The 18,850-nt window shown below is 43.4% G+C and overlaps 1 protein-coding gene across 2 annotated transcripts in view; it reads left to right on the top strand.

Annotated features, from left to right (window-relative positions):
* NCF4 (neutrophil cytosolic factor 4) overlaps positions 1-18,850 on the top strand; it is a 181,641-nt gene that overhangs the window by 153,164 nt on the left and 9,627 nt on the right. For both annotated transcript variants that reach the window (XM_029590082.1, XM_029590081.1), the window contains exon 7: positions 1,695-1,793. In XM_029590082.1, the coding sequence (XP_029445942.1) occupies positions 1,695-1,793 (99 nt within the window). The remainder of the gene's footprint in view (positions 1-1,694; positions 1,794-18,850) is intronic.

The raw sequence follows: 18,850 nt of genomic DNA, 5'->3' as shown, positions 1-18,850 counted from the left end.
TGTAGCTGGGTTTAAAAAAGGTTTGGATAAGTTCCTGGAGGAGAAGTCCATCAACTGCTATTAATCATGCTGATTTGGGGAATAGCATTAATAGCATGGGATTTATTTAATGTTTGGGTACTTGCCAGGTTCTTGTGGCCTGGATTGGCCACTGTTGGAGGCAGGATGCTGGGCTTGATGGACCCTTGGTCTGACCCAGTATGACAATTTCTTATATTCTTATGTACAGAATGGTGTGATTTTAAAAGTGCTGTCTGAGGTTTTCCCTTTTCTAAATGAGAATGATGACTAGATAATATAGTACAATAGTAAAAAAATAATTTTTAAATGTTAAAAAATACCAGTGTGTGCAAACCTTTTTTAATCCTAACTATGCTAACTGCCTTAACCACATCTGACAAAGAATTCCAGAACTTGATTGTGCATTTATACCAAAATGTTCATCACCCCTTGATCCTACATCTATTGATTTTTAGTCTGTTACTGGGAGGGAAATCTGATGGTCTGGAATTTTTTGTCGGATGCAATTAGACAGGAGACAATTTATCTAAGTTTTAGAAAAATATTAAAAGCCTTCCTTTTCATGCAAGCATATATTAAGTAATTGCTTTATTGTCTGATGTAAACCCATGTTATGTCTTATGTGTGAATTTCTTGAACTGTGTATGTTTAACTGTAATCCACATTGATCATTTTATTTGGAAATTGTGGAATACAAGAAGAAAAATGATCATTATCATATAAGTAATTAACAGTAGTAGTGTCACAAACCTGTGAAAAATGAATGGGTTCATTGACTCAGTTCAAGAGTCCTCTTTTAAAGGAAAATAGGAACTTTTAACAAAGTCTGCCACATATCCTTAGAAAATGTGAAGTATGTCCAAGGAAGTCCTTCACACATTTTCTTGTATTGGTGGACACACCTTGAGGGGGGGTAGAATCAACCATGTGCCAGATCCAGTGGGTGATGAAGAGACTAGCTGGGGTTCCAGAGATTCTGTAATGACAGATCACAGTTTAAAGGATGGTAGCTGACATCATTGATGAGCTGGGCACAAATTGATAAAGAGAATTTGGAGGGTGGATGAGATTAGGCCATACAAATCTCCCCACCTTAATCTGCATTGGAGAAAGAAGACAGCCTAGTCCTAGGAAGCCTGACCAAAAAATAGGATTTTCCTAGCATAGGGGAAATAAAGATAGTATAATTGATTGGGACTAGTCTAGCAAGGAAGGGAGCTAATGAACTTCCTGGTTTCCCCTTGAGAAGGGCAAGAGCCCTGTGCATCTATCTGAAATGAAAGAAGAGGAGAAAGGTGAGGTTAACATCATGACAGTGCCTGTGCCCAGGCTTGGGGTACTTACATTGTATTAGTCAGTCTGGATGATGTTTTCTGGATTATAAACCCAGGCCATTGCCTACAAATAGGAGATACAATCTGCATAACCATTTCCTTAGGGTATCATATAATTATGTTTGTTATATATAATTATTGCACATTACAGTTGTTGCTATAATGGAAAACTATTTATTTTGTGAGAGCTTATGTACATTTATTAAATAAATTGCTATTTTTCAGTCACTAGGATTTTATTGTAAATACATGCTATTTTCTTCCGGTGACAAAGACTTTGAATTGTATAACAGTTTATAATATAAATATTAATTTGATAATGCTGCATGTTTTTTTTAGGCACTCTTTGACTTTAAGGGAAACAGCACACTGGAACTGACCTTCAGTAAAGGAAGCCTCGTCTATCTGCTGAGCAGAATCAATAAGAACTGGCTAGAGGTGAGACTAATGTGGATTATGGGTCTTCCTGGGCACAGGCATTGCTGGCCCATGCAGTCACCGCTGAGGCTGGAGAAGAGTAATGAATCAGTCACATTGCTCCAGGTTAAAAGGAACAGATGATCACTGCTGATCTTCAGCTCTTATCCCAGTTTTTTTTAATTTTTTTATTGATAAGTATTATTCATGTTTTGGTGAGAAAAGGAGACATGCAAATCACAGAATGCTCTTGGATGCCACCAAAAACAGGATTAAACCCACCTTTTTGTAGTCCAGGATAAAGTTATAGAGGACAATTTTCAAAACCATGTATGAGGGAGGATAGCGATTTACACCCAGCTGAAAATTTTCTTCCCTCACTGGGGATAAAAAATGCGCACATTCTTCCTGTCTAGAGCAAGGCTTTGAAAAAGTGGAGTCTGAAGCAAAGTCCCTATGTAATGAGATCTAAGGAGCTAAACCTGTGTACCCACTTAGCTAATTATCTAATTAGATCTATCTAATTATGCTCCTTTTCACCCTTACCCTAAGTTAATTCATTATGCACTCAGATCTTTAGCCAGTTAATATCTGGCCTCACGAAAGAACCTATTATTTAATTGTTGCTTTGTTCCCTGTTCCATTGCTCCAAGTTATTTTATCCCTGTTAAATGTAAAAGCATTCTTCCATGCTAGTTATTGTTATACTGTAAACTGAAGTGATATGTAATTTTCTACATGAATATCGGTATATAAAAGTGTTAAATAAATAAATACCCGAGAGGAGAGGAGAGGCAAGGGAGCTACGATAAAGATAGACAAATACCTGAAAAGTATTAATGATATTCAAGAAGAAAACTTTCTTACTGGAAAGGAAGTTCTCCAATAGGGTGTCATGATGTGGGATTCAAGGGAGTAGGCTCAGCTGTATATGTAGAGAGTTGGGAGAAAACACGACATCCACTTCTCCAATGCTGCTGCTCCCACCTTCTCCTGCAGCCTATTGGTTAGGGCACTCAATCCGGCAGCCCAGTTGGCTGTGAGAGAACAGCGGGAGCAGCAGAGCTGGTGAGAAGTGTTTACCGCCTGCCCTTGCACAGCTGTTTGTGCTGTACTACCAGCAGTGTTTAATACTCTGCTCCTCCCACAGCAACACTGCTGTCAAGGAATCACACGGAGTGAGATTTTCTAATCTTCTCTTCCTTAGCCTTCTTTTCTGTCTCGTGCCCTCCCCATCCCCTCCTTCTTCTGTCTCAACCATCTGTCTACCCTAGCCCATCCCTCTCTAATTCTCACCCTTTTATTTCTCCTTCTTTCTCTCACTACCTCCAACTCCAGCCCATCATCTGCCCCACACCATCTCTTTCTCCTCTATCTTCCTCCTCTCCATCATGGGCCTAGCCCTCTCTTAATCTCTATATTTGCTCTCATCTATAATATCCTAGTTTCTCAGTACATCATCTTCCACCATCTTGCCACTGCTTCTTCTGGATCTTTCTTATAGTCAATCTCCCTTCTCTGACTCCCCTCCTCTATGCCACTTAACCAGAAGCCTTTTTTCCATTTCTTTCTCAGTCCCCTTCTCCATCTCTTTCTCCTTCCCTCTCTAACTGGTGTTTAGGTTTGAATCTCCTCCTTCCAGTGGCATGCAGTCAGGCCTTCAAGGGATTCACTGACTCACCAGACCTAACTGGTTTCCTTTATTTACTTGTTTTGTTTTTTTGCGGATGTTTTTTCAAGTCAGGCAGGGATAAACCAAATCCCTGCCCTAGCCGATACTGCTCTTAATCACGCAATCCACTTCATTGACCCCCAGCTTGTAGCAGGAGTCACGTTTAAGTGAATGTCATCTCCTGCTGCCGCGGGGCCAATCTCGCAGCTTTTATCGCGAGATCAGCTCCGCGGCAACAGGAGATGACACTGCATCAACGCAACTCCTGCTACAGACTATGCCACAAAAAGAACCCATGATCCAGCAGGCCGCCAGTGGAGCCGATCCCGTTGGCAGCTAAAGACTTGACCCAGCAGGCTGCTGTGGAACCCATACTGCTACAGCTGAAAAAGAGGACCCGTGACCTGGTGGCATGACAAAGTGGCAGAGGAGCGGGCAGGAGAGCGGGAGACCCTGAGTGAGTAAGTGAAAGTGTATGTGTGTATCTGTGAGAGCAAGCAGGCCACTAAGTGTGAGAGAGTACTTGAGTATCTGTGTGTGTAAGGGGGAAAGAGCCACTTAGTGTGAGTTTGTGTGCAGAGAGCCACTGAACGCGAGAGTGCCTGAGTATGTATGTGTGTGTATGTGAGGGAGAGAGAGCCATCGAGTATGAGAGAGTGCCTGTGTGTGTTTGTGAAAGAGCATGAACCCATGTGTTAAGTGTGTATACAGGGAAGAGAAAGAGGATAAAGTTTGTGCACCCTTTCCCCCCATCCCCCCCAACTAATCCAGGATAATCTTAGGGTTATTGAAAATAAAAAGCTCCCAGGTATGGAAAGCAATGGATTTTTTTTTTATCCCTATTAGTTTTAATTGTTGGATGTTATTTGATATGTCTGCTGTTTATAAATATTTTATTTATGTAATATTTGCAGTGCTGCTCTTTCCTAGATAGGGTGGTTGATGTTTGAGTCCTGGAAGTTAGTGCTGTTTGATATGGCAGATTTGTTTCTTGGGGTAAGCTTGACAGGCTGTGATAGCTTTTATTGGACTCTGTATTATCTCAAAATTCTGTACATGAACTATTAAGCCAATATATGATCCGTCTTTAGCTGTCAATGTCTCTGATCTGACATCTGAAGAAGAGGCTGCCGTAGTTTCAAAAACATTGGGGCGGATTTTCAGAGCCCTGCTCGCGTAAATCCGCCCAAAACCGGGCGGATTTACGCGAGCAGGGCCCTGTGCGCCGGGAAGCCTATTTTACATAGGCCTCCCGGTGCGCGCAGAGGCCCGGGACTCGCGTAAGTCCCGGGGTTCTCCGAGGGGGGCGTGTCGGGGGCGGGCCCAGTCGTCGCGACGTTTCGGGGGCGTGTCGGCAGCGTTTTGGGGGCGAATACGGGGGCGTGGCTACGGCCCGGGGCGGTCCGGGGGCGTGGCCGCGCCCTCCGTACCCGCCCCCAGGTCGCGGCCCGGCGCGCAGGAGGCCTGCTGGCGCGCGGGGATTTACGCCTCCCTCCGGGAGGCGTAAATCCCCCAACAAAGGTAAGGGGGGGGTTTAGACAGGGCCGGGCGGGTGGGTTAGGTAGGGGAAGGGAGGGGAAGGTGAGGGGAGGGCAAAGGAAAGTTCCCTCCGAGGCCGCTCCGATTTCGGAGCGGCCTTGGAGGGAACGGGGGTAGGCTGCGCGGCTCGGCGCGCGCCGGCTATACAAAATCCATAGCCTTGCGCGCGCCGATCCAGGATTTTAGCAGATACGTGCGGCTCCGCGCGTATCTACTAAAATCCAGCGTACTTTTGTTTGCGCCTGGAGCGCAAACAAAAGTAGGCTATTCGCGCGCCTTTTAAAATCCGCCCCATTTTGTACAATATTTTTAGGTACCGGTATTTTTTATTTTGCAGATATTTTTAGGTATCCTGGCTTGTTCTGTTTATTTAATAGTTGGTGTATTGGAAAGTTAGGACCTGATGTAATATTTACAGTGTTAAAAAAAAACAACCAAAAAGGTGTGAAAAGTAATATACACCCAAAGTTTCTAGAATTACTAAAAGAAACTGATATCAGAATTTTTTTTATGTGCACAAACTTTGTTCCCCTGCCTCTTATCTTGCAATGGGCTACAAGCAGCATCAGGATACGACACATTTGTATGACACATTTTTGCACATAAAATTGAGAACTGTTAGATGACTATTAATTTGTGTGCCGTATTCTGATGCTGCTTGTAGCCCATTGCGAGGAGCAGGCGTTAATAGCTGAATGCTCTTAAAACTAGTACAGAAAAGCAGAAAAAAATGCTTTTTTGTTCAGCCTCCTACTTAATATTGTTGCTATATTAAGTAGGAGGAAAAATTAAAGTTAACAAGCTTAAAAAAAAAAGTTTAAAAAAAAGTGCCTTCAGTTGGGTTCAGGAAACGGACACAACTGAGAAGTGTCCGTTTCCTGAACCCCTGGCTGTGCGGCGTTTAGGAAAACTGACGCCAACATACTTGGCGTCGGTTCTCCTAACCGGCAGACGGCCTATGCGGATCGGGCTCTCGCTAGCAAGGAGGCGCTAGGGGCGCACAAGTGACCCTAGCGCCTCCTTGCTAATGCGACCCCCTAATTTAAATATTGAATTGTGATGGATCATGACCTGAATTTGACTATGACCTTGTTCTTATGACATTATAGTTCACTTGTTGTTTGTTCCTATGCTTCTCTGCTCTCCTTGTGGTTTTTTGTACCCCTTACCCTTCCCCTGTTATTTGTACTTTCCGTTGCTTTTGTTCCATGTAAACCGAGGTGATGTTTCGACTAACATCGGTGGAGAAGACTTTTAAATAAATAAATAAATAAATAAATAAATATTGCATGGCACCCCCAGGAGGGGCACCTGGGGGCGCGTTAAGAAAGCAGCCGCTGACTGTTCAGCGCCCGCTTTCTGCACATAATTATTGCATTGGCCCCAGTGCATGTTACAAAATGTCTAATGCATTGTAGGTTCTAAATGTCTTTTGTATGTTGGGGAGAGGGAAAAGAGGTAAATGTTTAAGAGTGCATGAGTATGTCTGTGTGTTTGTGTGAGGGGGAGAGAGCCATTGAGTGTGAGAAAACCTGCAAGGTGGTGGGGTGCTGGGAGGAGAGAAGGGGCTGAGGAAGTGAGACTGAATCCCATACTATAAATGTCACTGCACGCCACTGCCTTCTTCTGTTGGCAGCTTGCCCTCACTAACTTTTTTCTACTTCCTACCTCCAAATATGTCTGGGGCCTCTTCCTATTTCTGGCTTACACTCTTCTGGCCCTGTGCTCTGCGAGGGACTCCTTCTGCCATTAGTCCATGCCGTTATGTTCTCAGTCTGTCTTATCAGTTCCCCACATTTCTAGGGATTCCTGCTGCTGAGCTTGCACACTTATGATCCTGTGCTCCAGGAGTCCCATGAACATCTGGGGATGGCTCCTGCTGCCAATGTCACTCTTTTCAAGTCCTGTGCTCTGCCAATCCTGACTACTTGCAGAGATGACTCCTGCCACCAGCCCCATACTCTGTCAATCCTATGCTTTTATGGGCTTCCCTCCTGTCTGTGTTAGCTTTTACACCTTGAGCAAAACCCACACTGCAGGGCTGTCTTTAGGCCTTGTGGGATTGGCCATCATTGGGGCATTTTCAAGCATGAAGTTTGATGCAGACATGTTGTTTGTGCCGGCCTAAAGAAAGCTGTGCTGCAGGGGCACAAACCGCAGGCTGTTCTCTAATGGATCTTTTGCAGGCTTTCCTTATGCTGAAGTTCAGACTAAGGGTCTTTGGCTCTCTCTGGTTCTCATTAGCTCTCCTTCAGCACCTAACAAGCTTTTTCCAAGCCTCAATCCCTATGGCAGTTTAAAAAATCAGAAAGGTCCCATGGATGCTGAAGGTTTTCTTTGGCAAGCTTATTCACATCAAATTCCTGTGCAGCTATCTTCTTGAACTGCATGTCCCAACAGCACAGCTGGGGACAGAAAGCATGTTTTCCTGTTCCTCTGTCTGTATCTTTCACTTCTCTAGTCCTTTTCAGACACAGTAGAGCCTGAAGAGGAAATTACAGCAAAATCTTTTAGCAACTGCTGTACACTCTGATTTCTCTCTCAATTAATCCTGTGGCAATCCTATTGTCATTTCTTACTCCAGGCTCATTCAGCACTATGGAACCAGTGGTGAAACTAAGGATCCAGCAAACAGCTCCCCTGAGACAAGAACCAGTAATTTAAAAAAAGGAGGGGGAGGGGATGACTTTGAGGTCTAGCAAATAGCATATTTACACAGTTCAGTTCCAATAATGTCCTGCATGATACTATCCCCACAAAACACTTCACATTTATTTCCTAAACTTGTAGCCCATGCAATTGTACATGCATAATAAAACCCATAAACATAAAATACAATCAACAATAAAATAACAATAAAAAAATCTAAAGACATAAAAGAAAATAAAAAACAAACATATTTCACCTCTTTGTCAGCAAACAGAATATAATTCTTTCGCATATCCTAAAACTTCCTCCCATCAAATGCTTGCTTAAAATAGAAACAATGTCGCCTGCTTCTTAAATGTAGTTTAGCACTGTATTTTGCAGGTTTCATCTAGTAAATTGTTCCACAATATAGACCCTGCTACATAAAATCTTCTTCCCTGGTTTCATTGAATCGTGCTTGACGTATAGATGGCATATCCAATACATTGCATTCAATTGATCTCAAAGCTCCGCTGTGGCTTGTAAATTTTAAGCAATGAACTCAGGAATAGTAGAGCATCTCCACATAATACCTGGTGGATTATTGATACAATTTTAAAGTGGATCCTCCAATATATGGGAAGCTAGAGTGTAACATATACAAAACTGGAGTAGTATGGTCTCGTACTCTAGTTCCTGTTAATAACCTCGCAATGGCATTCTGTATTGCTTGCAGACGTTTTAACATATAAGCTGGTAAACCTACATGCAACGAATTGCAATGGTCTATTCTTGAAAAACAGAAAAAGTCCTAGCACAATGCAAACAAAGCGATAATATAATAAGAAAATTGTTGCACACAATTCTTAATGTTAAGTTTTTGAGTGAAAGAACTATTATGACAGAGAATACCTTAAACGGTTTAAAGGACCATCATACCACCCCGTGGGTTCTGAATTTTAGATTTCATTCAGTATTCTCACCGCAAAGGTCACACATGCCTATAAGCTTGCTCAGTAATCCTGAGTTCAAACATACTTATCTAAGCCCCTGAGGTAGCCGTTGTGTAAACGGCGAAACGTGGCCAGAGTCGGGCTGTAATTTTTTAACATGTCTCCACTTCAATAAAGAATTGAAAAAGACCTTGGCATCTACCTCCTTTGTTGTCCTAACGGCTTTTCTAGATCGCCTACCTTCTTGCTTTTTGGGAAGATCCAGGAACATGTAAGAACAACAAGGACACTGAGAAACCAAGAATGCAGGAACAACACATACTGCGAATGCAGGAGACCCATTCCTGAGGTGTCTGATGCTCCTCTGGAGGAGCCTTTTGAGAAGTGCAGCCAGTGAGGTCTTCAGAGGGCACTGCACCTGTCTTTCCGCCATGGGCCCTTTAAAAGGAGAGACTGTGCATGCGCACACGCCTTAGGAGGAGCCGGCATGGTGTCAGCATGGCAGCACGCCGTGCTACGCTTGACGGTGTTCATGATACGTCAGAGTCAGCACCTGTCAATGGCATGGGGTGAGTGCGGACGCTCACAGGACATGAGCCACCAAGCCTAACAATACCTCCCCTCCAAAGCTCCCTCCCCAGTCTTCTGGGCTTGGGTTTCCCAGAGAATCTTCTGTGGGGTATGTAGATTAGAAGTGGGGCTCCCAAGAATTCTTTAGCCTAAAGTTTTTCCAGGAGATCGAATATTGAATTTGATTCTTGACCTTCTGTGAATCCAAGATTTCCTGGATTTCATATTGGGTATCTTCTTCCGCCAAGACTTTAGTGGGCTGAAGGGGCATTCTGCCCAGCATGAGAGAATTGCAGATTTCAGCAGGGTTACATGGAAGACATCATGGATCCATAGAGAAGGGGATAATTTTAGCTTATAGGCCACCAGCTCAAGATGCTACATGACAGGAAGTGAGCCCATGAATCTGGGTGCAAACTTTAGTGAGGGCATTCTTCAGCGCAGGTGTTTTGTACTGAGCCATATCAGGTCCCTGGCCAGAGCTGAAGTGCCAAATGTTGTCTTTTATCTTCCTGTCTCTTGAAACATTCTGCCGCTTCTTCCAGGAGGTGATGCATCTTTCGCGAGAGATCCTGGAGCTCACATCCCATTAGGTTGGCTTCAGGGTATGTGACAGACATTGAGACAGGTTTAGGTGTATGAAGATGATGGCCAAACATCACATAGAATGGTGAGGACCTGGTTGAGATGCTCACATGGTTATTATGGCAGAACTCTGTCAATGAGAGTAGCAACGCCCAATTGTCCTGGGATTGGTTTCTGTAGGCTCTTAGGCCTTGAGGGTATGATTTGTTCATTTGGTATGCCCATTACTCTGTTGTGATAGACCTTCAAGAAATCCAAGGCAATTCCAAAACTTCTTGCACAGGCTTTTCCCTCAGCAGGTCATAAACTTCACTCCTCAGTCTGAGAGGATGTGAAGAAGGAGCCCATGCAGGTGGAAGATGTTTTGGACTAAGAGATTGACCAACTCAGGCATTGAGGGTTGACCAGGGAGAGGTGTGAAATGGGCCAAATTTGAAAAACGATCCATTACCCATATAGTGGTGTTGCCACTTGAGCGGGGAAAGTCAGTGATAAAATCAGTGGCTAAATGGGTCCAAGGGTTCCTTGGGGGTTAAAAGCTACTGTAACAACCCCAAGGTTGAGCTCAATATCTCTTGTTCATGGCACATGTAGGGCAAGACTCTACATATCGCTTCACATCGGTCTTCATCTGAGGCCACCAGTAATGACAGAAGATTAACGCCATGGTTCGAGTAATGCCAGGATGACCTGCAAATGGGAGTCATGTATATTGAAGAACCTGCTAACATAGACATTGAGGAACAACCATCTTTCCAGGAGGAACTGTTATGGCAGCAGGAACCATGATTTTTGCGGGATCAATAATATGTTGCGGAGGCTCCAGGTCACCCTCAGGATCAAAGGAACATGAGAGGGCATCGGTCTGTCAGTTCTTTTCTGCCGGTCAGTATCACAGTGCAAAATTAAACTGATTGAAGAATAGGGACCACCATACTTGCCACATATTCAGTCACTGCGCTTGTGGCAAGAGTTCCAGATTTTTGTGTACCATGTAGTCAATTTGTGCCTCGCCCCTTCTAGCAGATGTTGCCATTTCCACAAGACTAACTTTACTGCTAGCAACTCGTGATCTCCAATAATGTAATTTCTCTCTGTGAGAGTAAATGTTTTAGAGAAATAGGAAAAGGTCATGAGCATTCCATGATTGTGCTGTAAAAGGACAGACCATATCTCGAGCATGAATCAACTACCTCCAGTATGAATGGCTTAGAAGGGTCTGGGTGGTGCAGGCATGGATCATGGGTGAATTCCTCCTTGAGGCACTGAAAGGCCTGCATGGCACTGTTGGTCCAGTTCTTGGTATGTGAACCCTTTTTACAGGCTGTCCGATGATTAGGAATCACTGCTTTGCTAGCAGTCTCTTAGCACCACACCTGCTACACAGAATCCCTCATGCTGAAGATGATGTGGCTGAACGTGCCGCCACTTTTATACTGTTTCATTGGTAAGATGCTGTACTTGCTGTGGTGACATCAGACGCACACTTCGCAATGCATTCTCTCAGCGCACCCCTCCTCGACGATCCATGAACATGGGAACGGGTGCCATTTTGTTACATACATTGCAGTTAATTTTCTACTTCTTTGTACATTGTAAGAACGCCAAACTTCACATTACATTTCAAAACACACTGTACATATTTTTCCAACAGCCCTACATTTTTTTCATGCCAAATTATGTAACCCTAAGTGGGGTGTATTAAGTCCCAAGTACATACATTCTTATATCATCTGAGGCTGCTCTGGCTAACCTTTCACTCCCACGCTGACTCTTAATCACTGTAGGGGATTTTTTTTATGGGGAGAAGCTCTCGCTTATGGCCCAGACGATGAAAGAAGGTCACCAGTGTGTATTCTTTACTTTAAGTGCTTCTCATGGGATGAGAGGTTGTAAGAACTCAGAGAACCAGGCTGGGTGTTAAAATAAAGTTTACTGATTCTTAAAGTTAAATTAAAGTCCATTTGTTCAAATTGATGAGTGTGCATCTGACTGTAGTTACAGGATTCTCTTGGTGTAGGTAGGTGTCCTTATTACAGACCTCTGGGAAGAGTTCATGGTGATTTTAAATGTGCTTACTCTCCCAGTGGCTGCCCCGTGGAATCCTAGTGAGAGGGGTCCCTTTTAACTGCAAAAATCCTACATTTAGAGATCTTCTTTCCCATGTCCTGATTCCTTAGGGGGAAATCCAGATGGGATCTCCTTCTCTTGTCCTTCCTTCCTTTGGTTATGCTGCACTTTAATCCTCAGCTGTTACTTCAGGTGATTTCTCTTCTTGAAAAATCTGAGGACCAGGTTATTAATCGTGCGCTGAAATCCCAGTGGGGATCCAAATACCTCCCCACTACTCTTAAATTCCAAAAATATACTTTAAATCTTAATCTGGATAGCTTCTCTACTGTCACAATCTCTCGCAGCAGGATCCATCACTGGTGCTTGCCTGTCTAGGGAGAAGAGGAGGCTCACAGGTCTTTGGTCCCTGTAGAGAGCCCCTTGCTCCAAAGGGATGTTAGGCTTAGAAGTCTTTCTCTCTGTAAATTATAAGAAGGACCTTCTGGCAGGGAGTGCACGATGAGATGTCTCTTCTAAAAGAAAACCCCTTTGGGCAAGGCTGGGAGGCCCTACCAGAGGGTGGAAAAAATATATGTTTACTCTGCAGCTGCTCTCTCTAACTGAAACCCCTGAGTATTAAAATGGCTGCGCTAAATAACACTGAGTCACCCAATCCAAAGCTGCCTGGTGGGAGGGTTTGAAATAGAGATGTGCATTCGTTTATCATGAATTAGGCAATTTCAACGAAATTGCCTAATTTGTCATGGTTCGGGGACATGAACCATGAAACGGATTTTCCCCAAACTTCGTCAGGAGGTCAGGAGTCCCCCCAAGACTTGCCAAAAGTCCCTGGTGGTCCAGCGGGGGTCCTGGAGCGATCTCCTGCACTCAGGCCATCGGCTGCCAGTATTCAAAATAGCGCCAATAGCCTTTGCCCTTACTATGTCACAGGGGCTACCGGAAAGAGCAATGGATGGCCGGCGCCATGTGGTGCTTCTACCATGTGACAGGGGACGCCCAATGCACTGGTAGCCCCTATGACATCGTAAGGGCAAAGGGCTAGCGGCGCCATTTTGATTCGTAGCAGGCCCGACAACCCGACGGCCCGGAGGGAGAGATCGCTCGCGGGACTCCGCTGGACCACCAGGGCTTTTAGTAAGTCTTGGGGAGGGATCGAGATGGTGGGGGGGGGGGGGTGTAATACAGTAAATGTGAAGGGTTGGGGTGGGTTTTTTTTCCGATTCGGATTTTTTTTATAATCATTTTTCTGGTTTTGGGTTCGGGTTCCAGCTTCATTTTTGCTGAAAAATGATCCGCGGGAAAACAAATTTTCCCATGAAGCGCCCGAACTGAAACCTGACCCAAGCCAGAAAAACAAAGCTCATCTCTAGCTTGAACGGATGGATGGCTCCTACTAAGTGTGCTCTAAGGACTGGGATAGTGGCATCTAGTGGCCAGATCAGGAAGGTCTGCCTCAGTACTGTCACGATTCTCAGGATCATTGCTGGAGTTAGTCTGGCCATAGAGCACTGCTGACATCTAAACATCTGTGAATAACAGCCTAGCCCAGTCCCAACCCTTGGTTAGTCACAAGGACAGGGAGCCTCATGCCAGGGGGACTTGCCCTAGAGGCAAATGACAAGCCAGTGCCCCTTGTACTCCCTCCCCCACATAAACAATAATATATATTTTAAGAAAAGCTTTACAGGACAACAGCAGGCCAAGGAAGACAGGGAGGAGAGGGAGAGAATGGCACTGACATACACTTCAAAGAGAAATCTTCCTTTTTTTAAGAGCATAAGAACATGCCATACTAGGTCAGACCAAGGGTCCATCAAGCCCAACATCCTGTCTCCAACATTGGCCAATCCAAGTCAAAAGAACCTGGCAAGTATCCAAAAACGAAGTCTATCTCACGCTACTGATGCCAGTAAAAGCAGTGGCTAATCTCTAAGTCAACTTGATTAGTAGCAGCTAATGGACTTCTCCAAGAACTTATCCAAACATTTTTTAAACCCAGCTACACTAACTGCACTAACCACATCCCTTGGCAGCAAAATCCAGAGTTTAATTGTGTGTTGAATGAAAAAGAACTTTCTCCGATTACTTTTAAATGTGCTACATGAAACTTCATGGAATGCCCCCTAGTCCATCTATTATCCGAAAGAGTAAATAACCAATTAACATTTACCAGTTCTAGACCTCTCAAGATTTTAAACACCTCTGTCATATCCCCCTCAGCCTTCTCTTCTCCAAGCTGAACAGTCCTAACCTCTTTAGTCTTCCTTCATAGGGGAGCTGTTCCATCCCCGTTATCATTTTGGTCGCCCTTCTCTGTACCTTCTCCATCAAAACTATATCTTTTTTTGAGATGCAACGACCAGAATTGTACACAGTATTCAAGGTGCGGTCTCACCATGGAGTGATACAGTTGCATTATGACATTTTCCGTTTTATTCACCATTTTCTCCCTAATAATTCTTAACATTCTGTTTGTTTTTTTGGCTGCCGCAGCACCCTGAGCCAACGATTTCAATGTATTATCCACTATTATGCCTAGATCTCTATCCTGGGTGGTAGCTCCTAATATGGAACCTAACATTGTGTAACTATAGCATGGGTTATTTTTCCCTATATGCATCACCTTGCACTTATCCACATTAAATTTCCATTGTACTTGAAGACTGGAGGGTGGCTAATGTAACCCCAATATTTAAAAAGGATTCCAGGGGTGATCTGGGAAACTACAGACCAGTTAGCCTGACTTCAGTGCCAGGAAAAATAGTGGAAAGGGTTCTAAAGATCAAAATCACAGAACATATAGAAAGGCATGGTTTAATGGATCAAAGTCAGCATGTCTTTACCCAAGGCAAGTCTTGCCTCACAAACCTGCTTCAGTTTTTTGAAGGGGTTAATAAACATGTGGATAAAGGTGAACTGGTAGATGTAATGTATTTGGATTTTCAGAAGGTATTTGACAAAGTTCCTCATGAGAGTTTTCTAGGAAAAGTAAAAAGTTATGGGATAGATGGCAATGTCCTGGTTAAAAGACAGGAAACAGAGAGTAGAATTAAATGGACAATTTTCTCAGTGGAAGGGAGTGGGCAGTGGAGTGCCTCAGGGATCTGTACTGGGTCCCTTACTTTTCAATATATTTATAAATGATCATTATAAATGTTTTGATGTAATCAAATTTGCAAAATTAAATTATTCAGAGTAGTTAAATAATAAACGGATTGTGATAAATTGCAGGAGGACCTTGTGAGACTGAAAAAATGGGCATCCAAATGGCAGATGAAATGTATTATTTTTTTTTAATTTATACTTTATTTTAATTTATCAATTTTACATCAATAAAAACAGGAAATTGTAAATAATAGCCGACAAATTTAAAATAAGGAAATAAAATACAGCAAAATTATTTTCTATCTGTTACATTTCTTTAGTCCTCATTTTGGGGAGTATTATAACAAGAAAATATAATTCAAACCACAAAGTCATTACCATTGAGAGAAATCTATATTAAATTATCATCTATTTCTCAAAACTAATATTATTACAACATACTGTTACACAATTATTCACTGGATTCTTTATCAAGAAGAAAAGTTTCAAGATGTGATGGTTCATAGAATATAAATTTATTCCTTGAGAGTGTTACTCAACACCTACATGGGAATTAAAAAAAAAATATTGCACCTAGGGCTAGGCCCTATCTTTTAACAACAAGAATTGCTTCCTTCTCATCTGTGCACTTTTAGCCACATCAGGAAAAATCTGAATTTTCCTTCCATGTTACCCAGGTAGAGAGTCCATCAAGTTAGGTTGAGAGAACATTGCACAAATCCCATCTTTGGGTGAGTTTCCTCACTCCGAAGGTCATCAAATCTTCACAAGAGTGCACTATTCTGTTTGTACGTCGCACTCTGAATGTTAAAGTGGCCCCTAACCCCTACACTAATACCTAAACCTCACCTCGAGTAGCTAGGTGGGCCTCATATAGAGGTATAAATACTGACCTAGTCTGAGGGCCTTGTAGCTAGGCTTGCTCTCTTTCTCCCTTTCTCTTGCTCTGGGCACTTATCGCAAAGTGTGAAAAAGTTATTACAGTTTGTGCTAAGATAGCACACTTTGCAATAAACAGCCTATTACTATAAAACATGCCCCTTTTCCTATTGCATGTGATATTTAGTGCATTTTGATAAATCCAGGCCTTAGTTTGTCTTATCAATGTCTTACATTTAACTTGCCAATGCTTATGATTCCAAGCAATAGATTCCCAGAGTATTTCTCTAATTGATATTGTTAGTATGGCCAGGGCAGTTGCTGTGCAAAACAGCACTCAGGGCAGGGATGCCTTCAGTGCCCCTCCCCCTTCCCTTTTGGGATTGTGTGCTCACAAACTAACAGATTAGCAAAAAGATCAGGCTGGTGCCCTGCTTTTTCTCCTCACGACCCTTGGCCTACTGGCTTACTCCTTGCAACAGGAGCGGTAGTTATTACCCTTAACAAAAACATGGGGGTAACCTACATGGAGCGGCAGTTACTACCCTTAAGAGAAATACGGGGGTAACCTGCACGGAGCGGCAGTTACTACCCTTAAGAGAAAATGGGGGGTAACCTGCACGGAGCGGTAGTTACTACCCTTAAGAAAAACATGGGGGTAACCTGCATGGAGTGGCAGTTACTACCCCTAAGAGAAACATGGGGGTAACCTGCACAGAGCAGCAGTTACTACCTTGGGAAGCTTTCTGGGCAGACTAGATGGACCATTTTGGTCTTTTTCTGCCATCATTACTATGTTACTATGTAGCTCTGAGTGCAGGTAAAGACCACTGTAGGTGTTCAGAGGCTTGAGGTTGAACAGCAGACTGAGCCTCAAAGCTTTTTCTAGTTGACCAGTTTGTTTTGGTTTGAGTACAGAGTTCATGCCTGTGAGCTCTGAGGCAATAGCAGAGTATATGTAGTACCTATACTACAGAGTGGTCATATTCCACCTTTTGCGACACTTCAGAGCAGATTGCATTCAGGTGCCATAGGTATTTCCCTATCCCCAGAGAGCTTACAGTCTAAGGGGGTTTATTTGCTAAGCTCCAATAAGCGATTAAAGCGTGAAAAACCAGCATTTATCACACTAAAACACAGTTTATTGAGCGATAATTGCATATGATCACGATATCGTGTGATATTTTGATCTAAAATCCAACCCTATTGAAATTAGCTGCTTTGCATGCACGTGCAAGCATGAAATTTACGAATGCATGCAAAGTAGCTAATGCATAGGTAATCCTATGCATATGAAATTATGTGGCTAGCAAAGCTGTGTTGTAGTTAACTGTTGCTCAGAGCATCAGGATATTAATGTACGCCCCGATGCTCTGAGGCTCTTTAAAGGGCCACAAGGCCCATATAACCACTCTCTCTCCCTCTGTGAAAGGGGGGATGGGGATGGGCAACTAGAATTCTCAGGATTGTTTTATGTCAGGGAGGGTCCAGGATGGGGGTCAGCTACTGGGAGGGCTAAGGGGGGGGGGGATTTGGTAACAGGCTTGATGTTTTACTAAAAGGAGGCATTTGGGAAGGGGGCAGGACATCATGCATTTATTTTTTTTACTATTGACTGCCTTGACAGGCAGCAGGGGGGTTGGGCAGAGGTCTAAACAGTCCCTTGTGGGGAAATGGGGATTTTGCACATTGGGGAGAGGTGGGTATTTTGGGGCCATCTGGCCCTTTAACACAATGGTGGCTCCAAGTGATGTGCGCCACCATCACGTGTTTTTCCCATTTTCCTTGTGGCAATGAAGCGTGAAGTGACATGCCCAATGTCACAAGGAGCATCTGGGTGATGCGAATCCTGGCTGCTATAACCACTAGGCCAGTGGTCCCCAACCCTGTCCTGGGGGCCCACCAGCCAGTCGGGTTTTCAGGATATCCGCAATGAATATGCATGAGAGAAAATTTGCATGTTATGGAGGCAGTGCATGCAAATTTTCTCTCATGCATATTCATTGTGGATATCCTGAAAACACGACTGGCTGGTGGGCCCCCAGGACAGGGTTGGGGACCACTGCACTAGGCTATTTCTAGGGGGAGGAGGGATGGTCAATCCACTGCTTATCCCTGGTTATGTGTAAGACGAATTGCATCAAATCTTTAGGATCCTGCCAGGTACTTGTGATCTAGATTGGCCACTATCAGAGACAAGATGCTGAGCTTAATTGACCTTTAGTCTGATCCAGTATGGTAATTCTTATTTTTTATGTTTCTTATGAAAAGAGAATGGAGCAAGTTCAGTTTAGCACACTCACACTATTTAGCATGCCTTGCTAAATAACAAGCTCATGCCATTTAGTCAATGCATTTTTGGATTTCCAAACATGAAAATAGAATGAGCAAGTTATTTGTGATATTTTTTACTGGAAGCAAGCAAAATCTTTTTTTTTATGCTTGTACTGCAAGCTTTTCAAATTCATTTCTTTTTTATTCTTCCACTTTTAGACTCAAAAAATGTGATCAATAGCAATCTGTAAATCCAAGTGTGGGTTTTTTTTTCTGTGTTGAGTAGTGGCTTGAAAGTTGTTGGTAACCAGTACCAGCGTTAACAACCAAGGGCCAAAATAGGACTGAATGCAAGAGATAAAGGAGAGACATCTAAAACAAAATTAAAAAAAAAAAAAAAGAATACATTTCATAGAAATTAACAAACATCTTCTGAGAGCCAGAAAGCTAAGGAAAACAATTCATCAATCTCATCAGATCATCAGAAGGGTGTGAGCACACTTCCTGTCTCTGTCACTTTCTTAACACTCATGGTGACTCAGCTGGGAGCCCTGAGCAGTCCACAGCAACGGAATCATGTTTACAAAGTGGGTTATCAGATTGGGGCGAGAAGAAAAGGAGAAGTCAGTGGCTGTGGTGGTCCTGTTGTCTGCGGAAAGACACAGCTATGTAGATAGGCTGGTGGCCTAAGATCTTTTCTGTGATAGGACAAGTTAAGGTTTCCACTGTTCTGTTGCTGGGTCGGAGCCGCTGCTGACAGCTTTTTCCCCGTAGCCTCACAATGGGTGAAATCCCCATCT

This window comes from Rhinatrema bivittatum, chromosome 2 (genome assembly GCF_901001135.1).
Source record: "Rhinatrema bivittatum chromosome 2, aRhiBiv1.1, whole genome shotgun sequence".
Classification (NCBI taxonomy): Eukaryota; Metazoa; Chordata; class Amphibia; order Gymnophiona; family Rhinatrematidae; genus Rhinatrema; species Rhinatrema bivittatum.
Note: the sequence above shows the minus strand (reverse complement) of the source record. Positions and strands in the feature narration are given on the sequence as shown.